The sequence below is a fragment of the Sprattus sprattus genome, assembly GCF_963457725.1.
Source record: "Sprattus sprattus genome assembly, chromosome: 5".
In the NCBI taxonomy this organism is placed as follows: Eukaryota; Metazoa; Chordata; class Actinopteri; order Clupeiformes; family Clupeidae; genus Sprattus; species Sprattus sprattus.
Genome location: NC_137924.1, coordinates 43,247,406 through 43,260,616, shown reverse-complemented (window position 1 = coordinate 43,260,616; position 13,211 = coordinate 43,247,406). Strand labels below are relative to the sequence as shown.

At 44.8% G+C, this 13,211-nt stretch overlaps 1 protein-coding gene across 1 annotated transcript in view; it reads left to right on the top strand.

Moving 5' to 3' along the window:
• Positions 1-13,211, top strand: part of svep1 (sushi, von Willebrand factor type A, EGF and pentraxin domain containing 1) — a 78,632-nt gene that overhangs the window by 21,142 nt on the left and 44,279 nt on the right. The window contains exon 3 of the mRNA XM_080838341.1: positions 1,148-1,324. Within this exon, the coding sequence (XP_080694467.1) occupies positions 1,148-1,324 (177 nt within the window). The remainder of the gene's footprint in view (positions 1-1,147; positions 1,325-13,211) is intronic.

The window sequence follows — 13,211 nt, the reverse complement described above, 5'->3', positions numbered from 1 at the left end:
CTAGCACAAAACAGCCTCATTGGCCATTTAGCTACACATTTGTGGTTGGAGTCCACTCTGATGTAAATTGCCCATGGTTTCTGACCACAGTCACTTCCTTGCCTCCAGCCTTCACCTCTAAAGCCCTCTGAATTGCATCACTGCACCACTGCCGCTACCACAAAGATGTCCTCGTAGGAGCAGTTCTTATTTCTCACAGGGGCAGTGCTCAAACCACCAAATTTGAATCCTCCCCCACTGCAAAAAAATAAATAATAATCAACCCAAAGCTGTTAAGGTCTGACGACCGGGATAAATCCATCATCTCCCTCTGACGGCTTGGGGAGACAGTCTGGCCGGGCTTGAGGCAAGGCGAGGCGAGGCGCTAGGGAGTCCTATCAGCCCTGCCGTGTGTCACAGAGATAGCCGCTCTCCAAGCTGTCCCAGCCCGCTGCCAACCCTCTAGCCCCGGCCATGTGTGCAAACATCTGGGCTGTGATCGCACAACAAAGCAACAAAGGGGAAACACAGACGCTCGCGCCAAGACCCCCCCCCCCGCCACTTCCCTCGCTCTCCACCATCCAACATTGTTATTATTTTGCGGCGAGGCAGACAAGCTTATCCAGAGCAGCTTGCTCAAGAGCTCGCTCTTCCAAATCTTCCAGGCTTATGAGGTCTAGAGGGTCCTTGGAGGCCGTTTCAGCTGAGCTTACTACTCAAGCTGAAACCTGTGATGTAGAACATATGCCTCGTCTCATTTACATTTAGCAGGCTGTTTTATCCATACCAATTACAATATACTAACGGCATATATTTGGTCATTGTTTGTGTATTCGTGAGATCCTGAGTTTAAGTCATGACCTTGGCCTTCAAGCTGGCAATACCTTAAGCTTGGCAATGCTTACAATTGGAGGGGGTTGTAAGTTCAAGCTGGCAAACATATTGGTACAAGGTGTACGCACAATTAACACATATATTGAATAGAACCACCATCTTACCCACCCAGCACATCTTGCTCTCAGACTTACCAAATGCGCTTCTACTCTGACCCAAAATACTCCAGGTATATTATAACCCACATTCTCATCATCATCCTCATCATCATCATCATTCTCATCATCATCATCATCATCATCATCAACATCCTGTCTCTCTCTCTCCTCCACAGACTTGCCCACTGGAGGCTACATCCAGGAGGACCTGTCTCGCTGCTCCTCCCTGTGTGAGGCTGGACATGACTGCTGCGACCTGATGGCCAGCTGCAGGTGTGGTACGCACACGGGCCAGTATGACTGCGTCTGCGAGAAGGGCCACTTCGGGAAGGGCCTCCAGCACGAGTGCACAGGTAAGGCGCTGTGGCACATGTATGTACGTCACATGTATGTAGATTTATTTATAAGGGCTTTCAGGAATGACGACTCATAACACAGCAAGAATACGCATTTTATGACTAAACAAAGACTGATTCTATTCAGTTAAAGCAACAAACTGTGAATAGCAGACTCATGCTAAATTGATCCACTGCTTAATTATGTGCAGTGGATATAATGATGAACTGAGTGATAGTGGATGAAAACTGATATAAACTTGCTGGGAATATTGTTAGTTCCATGATATAATTGCTTTGTTCAATAATTCAACTCGCTGAGGGTTTATGTAGAGGCCATTAATAAAGAAAACAAAGAATCTTATTAAGAAAGCAAACTGGGGATTCTCGGAATATGCTGAGAGGTGACGCTGTGTGTTCGTGCAGTGGTGTGTGTTCACCGATGGTGATGGGATTTGTGTATGCTGAGTCCAGCTCTCACTTAATTGACCTTTTCTTCTTCAAACACGCAAACATGCCAAAATGCCAAAATCCTCTATCGCACAAACAGTCCAGTTCCATCACACATCCACTCTACACGCTACATTGGCCTACAGAGAAATCAATAGAGGGCCAAAAACTTCTCATGTCGCTTTCACTAATAAACCTTCTTGGCATGCTGGGGATTGTGGTTTTCATTACAGCAATTTCACTTAAACTAATAGTCCTGGGGTTTCTCACACGCACTACAAAACCAGACACGCTGGTCCTCATCCAGGACTGGAAATGGTAGCCCCTATCTCCTGGTAACTTCAGTGGTGGCGGGGGGGCTAGAATGGTCACGGCCTGGATAACCCTTAAACAACCCTACTGGCAACACATCATCAAATAGGCCCAGCAGAGCAAAACAGGAACCCGATAAGAGGCCATGGTGCGAGGAGACCCTCACGGCATCGCCTGCCAGAATGGCTGCCAGATAATTAATCATGTGGGTTTGTAGACGGTATTGTGGGCTCTGAGGTTATTGGAGAGCAGACGCATGTAGCGAGACAAACAAACAAATGGAGACAGGCTCTGTGCAAGACCCACAATGGCAGACAGCACCGCTATCGACTGACAGGAAGAGGCCGAGAGGGAGAGAGGCAGCAGTCAACAGCAAGACGTGATTGAAATTCATGGTTCTACTCTCACGATTTCTGACTTCCTGTCTCTATCTTTCGCTCAAACTGTCTCTTCCTCTGTGGTGGAGATGGCTTCGAGACAAAGACTCTAAACACTTCCTCAAAGTACGATCAGATGTTGTGTGAGACAGCCAACCATCTCAGTATGAATTACTGCACAATTTGCTAATTAGCAGCAGAGAGCAGACAGCAGGCCTCAGGGTCTTGGCTCTCTCTAAGAAGAATGCAGCAAAGGCAAAAATTGGACCAACAGCTTCCTGAGTTTATATTCTATCTGGAGACATTCTGGAATATTCCCTTCTCCTCCATAGTCCCTCTGCACCATACCGCCCATCATGGTTGACAAACGTCGGTCAGGTGGTGCCGGATTTACTGGAAAAACGCTGACTGAGTTTTGGCATTTAGACACTTTGGAAACGCACAAATATACAGTCACAGGTCGCTGTAGGGGTCAAGGTCCAGTCCTGTGCAAGAGAGAGGTATTTGTGTGAAAAGTGAGAGACCGTGCTTGTACTGTACTTTCTCAAAATGCAATACACCATATGTGTGAAAACAAATACCACTCTCTGTTTAAGTGTAACATTTTCATCATCCCAAAAGAGGAAAGCTGTTCATTATCTTTGGATCCCCTACCAGGTCAGTCTTTGGCTACGTGCAGAAGCAAAGCACACTCCACTGGGTCGAATAGCCTGCAGTGTATGGACATGCATCCTCAGTCTGCTAAACGACCAGAAGAGGAAGAACATGAGATCCCTAGTAGATGACAACCCCCCCCCCCCCCCCCCCCTCCCCCCAGCTATCGGACACACAGAGCAGGATGTGGAGGTCCAGGAGGAGGAGGAGGAGGGAAAGAGGACGGTTGTTCGCCTCCTGTTGCCTTCTTGCCCTCTCTGGTATTATCGCCATGAAAGTGGCAGAAAAGCTCCTGGTCTGTGTTAACTACGTGTGCTCTGTTTATCTGCTTGTCAGGTTTGTGCTCTCGTATTGTGTTCTGTGTCGGCTCCATGGGGAGTCAGTCAGGGAATATGAAGGGGGGGGGGGGGGGGACAGACAGGAAGAGTTTCGATGGGTGGAAGTCACTGCTCGACGGTTCAATTGCCCCGTGTTCCACAAATCAAAACAGAAGGCCTGTTTATTACTGGTGTGTGGAGCATTCACGTATGGGTCACCTCTGTGGCTTGCACCGATGGTCAGCGTTGACGCTTGCCAGCTGGACCCTAATCGTAGGCTCTGGGGGGTTGAAGGTCACAGATGAACTGCAAGCGTGCAGGGGGTTTGGGGGGGGCGTTTATGGGGCGGTTGGATTTATTTCCTCAACGAACAGACTGTAAATATTTGCTCTCACCCGGATGGCCCAGATTCCTCAAAGAAACCTTGAGACAGACATAAATCTGAGGCATGTATAAAAAACGGCAGCAGGAGAGGAATCTGGGAAATGTTGGCCAGGAGAGCCTAAAGAGAAATGGGATGGGAGTGTCACAACAACATGTGTTTTTTATCCCCCCCCCCCCAAACACACACACACACACACACACACACACACACATGCAGCATTCTATCTTTCTGAAGCTTGCCCCCATTCAACCATTCAAGACCCCCCACCTAGTCCCCAGTGTTCAGGACAAATGTACTTCATGTGCAGTGAGGCCCAACGAAGAAACGCTCCATGAACCTGACACTATCATCCATTACTTAGAACTTAGAACACGCTCCATGAACCTGACACTGTCATCCATTACTTAGAACTTAGAACACGCTCCATGAACCTGACACTGTCATCCATTACTTAGAACTTAGAACACGCTCCATGAACCTGACACTGTCATCCATTACTTAGAACTTAGAACACGCTCCTGCATGGAGACCTGCCGAGACTGCTCACACAGATCTCAAACACGGAGACTAGGAGAGAACAGCCAGCGTTTCCTTATTCCTGTCCTCATCAATTACGTACACAGACTCTCACTCTCATGGTTTGTGCATGAAAAGACTCTAGGCACATCCAGGTTCTGTTCCCCATAGGATGTGCCCTTTGATCTCTGTAGATTAATAAAGTAAGCTGGACCGTGGTCCATTCCTATTGCATGAAGCCAGGATGAAGTCATGGAGTATACAGTGAAGAATACAACACTACAGTGGCCTGAGAGAGAGTTTATGCTCAGGATGGAAAAAAGAGATCCTTTCTAGCCAAAAAGGCTTTTACATAATCATGCCATTATTCTCAGATAAGTACTGTTGGTAGACTTCTGAAGTGGTCGTGACCTGATCTTTTATGTAGTCTGTAAATATCCAGCGTCAGCATACATAAGACATTGTGCTTTCTGCAAGCTAACATGAACATGAAATCACACAAACTTTTTTCTCTTATTTTCATAATGCCAACCGTGTCTGTAAAATTGTCAGTTTTCAGGGCAAGTCACCCATGAATTTATTTAAGCTCCTGACACTATTGGTTAGATATTGGCACAGCCTCTATTGCAAGCTAAATGCCAAACACCATGTTTATCTTTTCTGCTGGCACCGAGTTGCCACATCGACTGTGGCCAAGCAGCCGTGTAACTGCCGCGAGTCCTACTGGGATGGTGTAAAGCCTCTCCGAGAGGGGCGCTCCTCTCAAGTCAAGCATGAACGCTGATCTCCAGTTCAAGTCAAAACCCTGTTGCGATGGACTTCCTTTTCAAAATAAAGGCTGTTGCGAATTGCTCAACACCACATCGATCCAAGACATTTTGGCAGGAGGGGTTGAATGCCTCATATTCTCTGTGGATGGCTGGAGAATGAGGTTTCACAGGGGGAGGGGGGAAGGGTGAAGGGGGAGGCTGATTCCCATCTCTTGTATTAGATTGGACGAGGATTTGTTTTTGAAGTTTTTTGATTTTCAGCTGGCAAAATGTAGACACTTCACAACTTTAACAGGAGCCTTTTGAACACAACAAACGACCGCGGTCGTTAGTGACACAGCACACAGAAGATTCCACAGCGCACCACAATGCCGTAAAACTCTGTTAATTAATGCCTTTAAAATAAGAAGCAGCATTTGTAGGTCACGGACGCTGTTTAATCCAGTAAACTGTTACTTTTTGTCATAAATAGACCCGTTGCTTACAAGAGCAGAGTGTGCATGCGACCATAAACTGGGCATAATTAGGGCTCCCCGGCAGGTGGGTGTGACCAAACGAGCGCTCGTGAAATGAGGCGGTAGCATCAAGCTGAAGTTCACAGTATCATTAACACCCTATTTCTCTCCCTCCCTCTCTCTCCTCCCCTCCCTCCTTGCAATCTCCTCCTCTTCTTCAGGAGCCCTACTGTAGCTCCTGATCTTTAACCAGCTTTGGCCATAAAAGGAGGACTCAGTTTACAGAGCAGTAAAAACTGGCCATTACACCCATAGACATATATACACCCCTCAGAAACACCCCCTCATTAAATCCACTATGATTCGGTTCCTGGGGTATCCTGAAAAGGTCCTAAAGAGCAAGGGGCACTGTATGAAACCCTTCTCTGTAACATTCAGCCGATTGCTCCTTTGCTTGTTTGCTGAGTTGTAAGCTGGCTCTGGGCAAACCTCACCATCTGTTTTAAGCATCAGATGCTAAGCACGTTCCTGGTCAATAACTCCAGTGACCTCTTCAGTTATTCATCCTGCTCTATCATTGGAGGCTTTTCTGCTGTTTCTGGAGCTTTTCATTGTCCACTCTAAAATTTGCTCTATGACTTTAAATATGTCCTTCATATTTACTGTCTCTGTCAATGAAACTTGGGTCCCAGCACTCATCTTCCACTTCCTCTCTCTCTATCTCTGTCTCTGTCTCTGTCTCGCTCTCTCTCTCTCTCTCTCTCTCTCTCTCTCTCTCTGTCTCTCCCTCTCTCTCTTTCTCTTCAGTGCTCCCCCTCACCAGAGGTGCTGTGTTAATATGGGTCGGTCCCTACATGCTTCTGTGGGTGATGAAGTGGAGGGTGGGGATTAGGAGTTGGGGGCACACACACCACCCAGTAACACTGGGGTCAAAGGTGTAAGATCAGGAAGTCAGAAACTGCTCAGAGGGAATAGTAAAATTGGATGGGGGGGGGGGGGAGAGGGGGGTGGCAATCGTGGCCGTCTGGTGGGGCCCCTCATGTCTCACAGTAAGTATGGCATGGATCTCTGGCCCTCTAAGATCCCTACTCAGCCTATCCTCCCTACACACCCATACACACCACAACCCCTTGCATTTGTTCCTGTACTGTTGTCACATAGGCTGTTGTCTGGATGAAAGGAAGGATGAGGACTATGAGATGTTGAGCTTTTTTATCACCAGCTTTAGCGTTGCTCTGAAGAGGCCTTTTCTGCTAGGCCTGGCAAATATAGAGATAATAAAAATGACCTAACAAAACTAGCAATCAAAGCACCATAAACCACTCAGCAGCTCTACCTCAAACAATTGCAAAGACCTTGAGCTTGTCTTTCACACAAGGACCATACGGGCTAGAAGGTGTTACCTGTTCTAAGGCTGTTAATTTAAAGTCTCATCCCACCCATAAACCTGTCTGACTGCTATAATGTATTGCCTTTGTGACACAAGGTGTCCTTTGCATGTTTGAGGCAATGTTATTCTTTATTGCTGTACTGCTGCAGACTGGGTTAGAGTGTGTGTGGCAGTGTGCTTCCGGGAAAGGAAATGTCCTTGCCCGTTCTATTTAACCATTTTTGTCTTTGAAATGTGGGTTAAAACTCCTGTGTAATTTCTAAGCCATCTTATCCTATGGGGTTACTTTGTACATGGTCAAAACAATTCTTACAACACTATTAAGAACGAGAAAAAATGCCAAGGCAACCAGACAAGGATGACTTAGTTCCTGTTTTGGTGTTGGAGCTGTTTATTTTTTGTCCACTCGAGGACAGCCTGTGTTTCAGCTAACGCTAACCGATGGCATGTCAAGTCATACTGTGGAAGTGGTCTGGTGGGTAGTAGCTGGTTAGCCATAGCGGAAGGGTGACTGTGTGAGATGGGGTTGTTTGTTCCTGCCCTCACTTACAGACTCTGGTATATAAAGTGTCCAGAGGAATCCTTACCAGGCCTGGTGACCACTTTTGTGGTTGCTTTCTAGAATTAGCTTGCCTCCACATTCTGACTCTCTTTGAGCTTTTTGAAAGAATAATTAAAGAGTGGCGATTTGAATATGAGTTTGCTTTAGGAGGTCCTTTTCATTTTGCTCCAATGCTTTATTCTTGAAACCCAAAAGTATTGTGAAATCATAAAACTTAAGGTTGGTAATGATTTCTTATGTAGTAATTTATCTTATATGCATGGAATTATTCAACCAGGGCTGAAATTATTATGATTAATTACTTGTGTTACTATTGTGATTAATGACTTGCATAAATCATTTTGCCGTAAGAAGCATTTAAGTTAGATTTGCCATTGATTCAAAATAACAAAGTGAACTAGCCTTGGCAGTGTGATGGTCATCACACATTAATGGCAAACAGCATATACTCCAGTGAACTTTCTTTAATGAAGAGCACATTTTCTTTATTCCTGATTAACCCATCTCATAGTTTGTCTAAAACAAGCAAGTTCACTAACTCAGGTAATATCAGAGTACACCAACAACTAAAGCACTGATCAAGTCTTGCTAGCTTGCAAACTTATGTCACCAAAACATCCGCGCCTTATAACTGATTACAATTTTTTTTTCATCCGCCGATGAGCATTGCATAGTGACGGAGGGGGTCAAGGGGCATCATAGACTGCAATTAATCTGTTTTAATTTTGTGATTAGTTAATTCAAATCAACACGCTACTTTGACAACCCTATATACGACATTTCATGGTTATATCAAGATCTACAGTGACGTGATGAATTAACCAACATACTGGTATGCTGTACTACTATGCACTGCACATTGCTAGGTCTAGGTATGTGCACAAAATAGCTGGGTTGCATTATTAGGAAGGCCAACAGTGGAGTTACTGATGGTGTAGTCTGGGATTTTTTTTGTGTCAGCAATACAGCATGTGTCAGTCAATGGAGCTGAACAGATGTGTGTGTTTTTTCTGCCGGGGTCACTTGTATCGGTTCTATTAAACTGAAAGAATGGGTGGATGAATGAAAAAAAAACCTGACATTTGGCTATTGTGTACTGTGCCTTTTGGCAACTTTTGGAAGCTGGTGTGATTACTGATCTGTGGCATGAACCAGAGGTTAACGAGCCATGTGTGAAGGATTCTGGGTACACTCTGCAAGCATGAGGAGCACACATTTTTTGGAATGCTGTCTTGAATTAAAGAAATATGTCGGTGCGAATCATCTTAATGACAGACTCGCTGTGGAAGTCCGAATTTACAGAGGCGTCTGAATCCATCTGTCTGTGTCCATGTCCATTGCTTCACGGTCTGTTTGAGGGGACTCATCTCATATTCCCACCATCTTCATAGTTCAAACAGTAGAAGGCACCCAAGACTGTGTCCCATTTTGTAATGGTTGAATTTAATGTAGAGAGAAATATGCTGGTGACAGTTCTCTCTGTCTCTGTCTCTGTCTCTGTCTCTGTCTCTGTCTCTGTCTCTGTCTCTGTCTCTGTCTCTGTCTCTGTCTCTGTCTCTGTCTCTGTCTCTATCTCTGTGTCTCTGTCTCTCTGTCTCTGTCTCTGTCTCTGTCTCTGTCTCTGTGTCTCTGTCTCTGTCTCTGTCTCTGTCTCTGTCTCTGTCTCTGTCTCTGTCTCTGTGTCTCTGTCTCTATCTCTGTCTCTGTCTCTGTCTCTGTCTCTCTCTCTCTCTCTCTCTTTCTTCTGTGGGTTTCCGGGAGGAGAAGGGATTGAAGCTCATTAACCCAGAGTTATGTGACACACAGCTGGCTGGCAGCGATCCCCCACAATTAGTGTTCTTTTTGCTTAAGCACTGATGCATTCTTCTGAGCTATCCTGCTTTATTATGGATCATCTGGAGGCAAGACCATCTGAAAGAAATCTGCACTAAGCCGTAGACAAATAAGCCTGAATTCAGTCTGTGAATGTGGTTCATTGGTTTTAAAATCCATCCCCCATTTAACTACAAATCTGTCCTTCCTTCACAATTAGCTATTGCTTCAATAACTGTTTATAAGTCACCAAACTGTAATTAATCCAAGCGTACAAAAATTCTTCTGGGTTTGAAAACACGGTTTTCAGTGTGGAAAGATGACTCCTGTCCAAGCACTAACAAGACTGTACGCACACTCACACAAGTCCAGATACATGCTCAAACATATCCCGTGTCTCTGGGAGCAACACATTAATGTTCTCAGTTATTTGGTTGGAGAGGCGAGACCAGATTCGGCACTGCTTACTCTGGCTCAGCTATTTGAGAGGCCTGTCTGAAAATTGTTTTTTATGCATCTCAGGTGTGGTGGCTGTCCAAACTCTCCCCCTCCCCCACTGTTTCCAGTCACACTCTTCCCTGCATCATTTCTTTTCAAAGGAATATATTGTGGTTGCTTCATGTCAGCCTCATTTTTATCAATATTTCATGCTTGTTGTTTCCCAGTACAGGTATGTGGATGGCGAAATGGTTGAGAGCTCTTTAAATGTGCTCCAGTATGGTAGCTTTCACCTCTGGAACTCCCTTCCCCCTGACATCAGGAACATTGACCCTTACTCAATCGCTCTTTTTAAAAAACTACTCAAAACACACCTGTTTAAGCAGGCCTATAACCTGTAAAGTTGTTGCCATATAATGTATAATTCAATGTATTTTCTTTATAATTCAATGTATTTTTTTCAATGTATTTTTATAATTTAATGTATTTTTAATTTTTTTCAATGTTGTAAGGCGACCTTGGGTCTCTTGAAAGGCGCCATATAAATAAAATGTATTATTATTATTATTAGGTGAAGGAGCCAGTCTCCGACCAGTTAAGAACTGCCGTGTTTTTGAAAAAAAAGTTTCCAGAGATGAAAAATCCCATCTAATACACTATTTCCACTGTTTCGCTACAAGCGTAATATTATTCACATTAAAATATCTGGGCTTCCTGTAAACTTTAAAATGAAGCCATTAAAAATGAAGGGATTCCATTCCAGAGGTCCTGGAAGGGGGAATGTGGAGAGGATGATGTTTGATGTGAACTACTCTCACAACTTGTGTTACGTAAACTTTTGTGACATGCAACAAGTGGAGCCAGATGGTGACTGGTCCATTCGAGCGTTTTGGTTATCGGCTCGAGCGTCTGGGTTGTCGCCAGCTCTCTATCTGTAGCGCAGGGGCAGGTCCCCTGTTTGATGTGGGCACCAGGGCTATTTTTGTGCCAGGCTGCTTTACGGGCGGTTAACTAAGCCTGGCTGACCCTGGCGTGTTTAGGTGGAGAATGAGTGTGCCTTGGCACGGAGGGAGTGTTTTCCCCCTGCGATGGCCTGCCTCTTTAAAAAATGAGATGGAAAGTGAGAGAGAGAGAGAGAGAGAGAGAGAGAGAGAGAGCGAGAGAGTGGAAGAGTGAGGGAGGCCATGCTGAAACTTCACACCTACAAGATGAAGGCCTCAACTGAGCAAGCTACTAACACTAATTAGGCGTTGTTTCAAAAGACTGAACGCCACAGACTTGTGTTGTTTTTCTGATACTAAGTTATTACACAGCACTCCTTTAGCTTTAGTTCTCATGGCAAAAAGTCTTGCTAGTGTACAACCCCCTACCTAACCCAAGGCATGAAAGCAAAACCCTGAGTTTGCAGGTCATTTAATTCAATATTAATATAAATATTTTTTACATTTAATTAAATAACACCGTCCATACAGTTTGTAACGTAAAGCACATAGCTCATGTCTTGGGCTCACTAAAATGCATTGTCCTGCACCAGCTGAACTTTGTGATGGAGACAGGGACTGAGGTTGTGGCCCCTAACTGAACTGTGTGATGGAGACAGGGACTGAGGTTGTGGCCCCTAACTTAACTGTGTGATGGAGACAGGGACTGAGGTTGTGGCCCCTAACTGAACTGTGTGATGGAGACAGGGACTGAGGTTGTGGCCCCTAACTGAACTGTGTGATGGAGACAGGGACTGAGGTTGTGGCCCCTAACTGAACTGTGTGATGGAGACAGGGACGGAGGCTGTGACCTCTGACTGCCATATCAATGGGCTTGCCTCTTTAGTGCCTGGGTCAGTCAGAGTGCATGTGGAATAGGCCTCCCCAGCTGACCACGGGTTGAGGCCAGGATGAGGCCTCTCTCCCTTCGTTACAGATATGGCGTCAGAAGCTATTGGGGTATGGAGTGGCAAAAACTAAATAGCTGCTTTTCACAATGAAGAGCCCTCATAAGAAACTAAAAGTAGCCAAGCCTAATTTAACTCATTGCTGCACATGGAAATTGTTTAGCTTGCAGCAACACAGTCGACTCAAGGTAGTGAGGGAAATTAACAGATGCTCAAAAACCCCGGGTAAACCTTTCAAATCGCCCAACACTCGCCTTAACACAGGGTCAACCTTTGCAATCTCCCCACACTCGCCTTGTCATTGTCTGCCCGTTAAGTGAGTCTCATACCTCCATTCCGACCAGTTCAAACCAGGAATTGTAAGCAATAATGACTGTAAAAACAATGGACAGTCAAAAGAACCCATTGGAGGGAATTTTAAAATATATGGTTAATTCTGGGTAACCCTGGCTGACTTTCTGTTTAATATGCAGACTCTGGCCCTAACTTAGCCAATATGGCCGACCAATTTTGGATTAACTTCTTCATAACGAACATCCACGACATGCTGTCCATCTTTTTACATTCATGGTTGTAACGCTCCGCTTAAAGTTGAAATTGGTTGGACTTCGACCCTGTTTGATTGATTTTACAGTGTGGTGTACTGGAAAATACATCTCAGAGATGTCAATACCACGTATGCCAATAGATCTGGAAAACATATTTAAAAGACCACGCAAATATGTGTGGGTGATTTGAGTGAAGTTTGCTCCTCCAATGAAAGGCCTACCATGAAGAGTTTGGGAACCACTGGTCTAGCAAATTAATTGGAGGAAATTGCCAGTTAAATAATTTCTTTCTCCACTGCCATTTAATTCATGGCACACAGTGCACACATCAATAATGGATAGAGTATATCTTATTGTATATTTCATGGATTAATGTGAGTTACAATTTCCAACCACCTCCCACTAAAGAGTGTGGGAACAGAGAGGAGAAAAGATTACATTTTTTGGTTGTCAGGCACTCAAATTTAATCCATCGAAAACATCAGTGACCAAAGTCTCCCATGGATTTGTCTGATACAATGTTACTTTCAGTAACCAGGCCTAAATGTTAGCAGTCAGGGGGAAGCAATCCACTTTGCTGGTGAAGTTCTGTTTGCCCCGCAAATGTTTGGCTGATGTTGACAAATACCATTAAAACTTTCAAATTTAAGTAATCTCGTAGTGCCATTGCTTTGAAAATAATCTTGATTACTTGTAGTCGGAGCAAAGATGGGGTAGCCCTAATAAGAAAAGCAAGAAATATGGCCCCCAAATAGCCTGTGCTATCACATAAACCATGCTAAAATGTTGTTTCAAGTCAGTGCCCCCCAATGCCAGACACCTTCCTACGCCACTGTACTGGAGGCAAAAAGAACACATGAAGAGTTTTGCAAACACATTGGAGATCACAGAGTCTCCCATAGGAATGTATGGCCTTCTGGTTGTCTCACGCACTTACACAGAGCTATGTTGAAACAAGGCGTTAGCTAGTTCCTTGCACGCAGCACTTTAGGGTCTTTTTTGCTGATGTTTTCTCAAACTTGGCGTTGTCT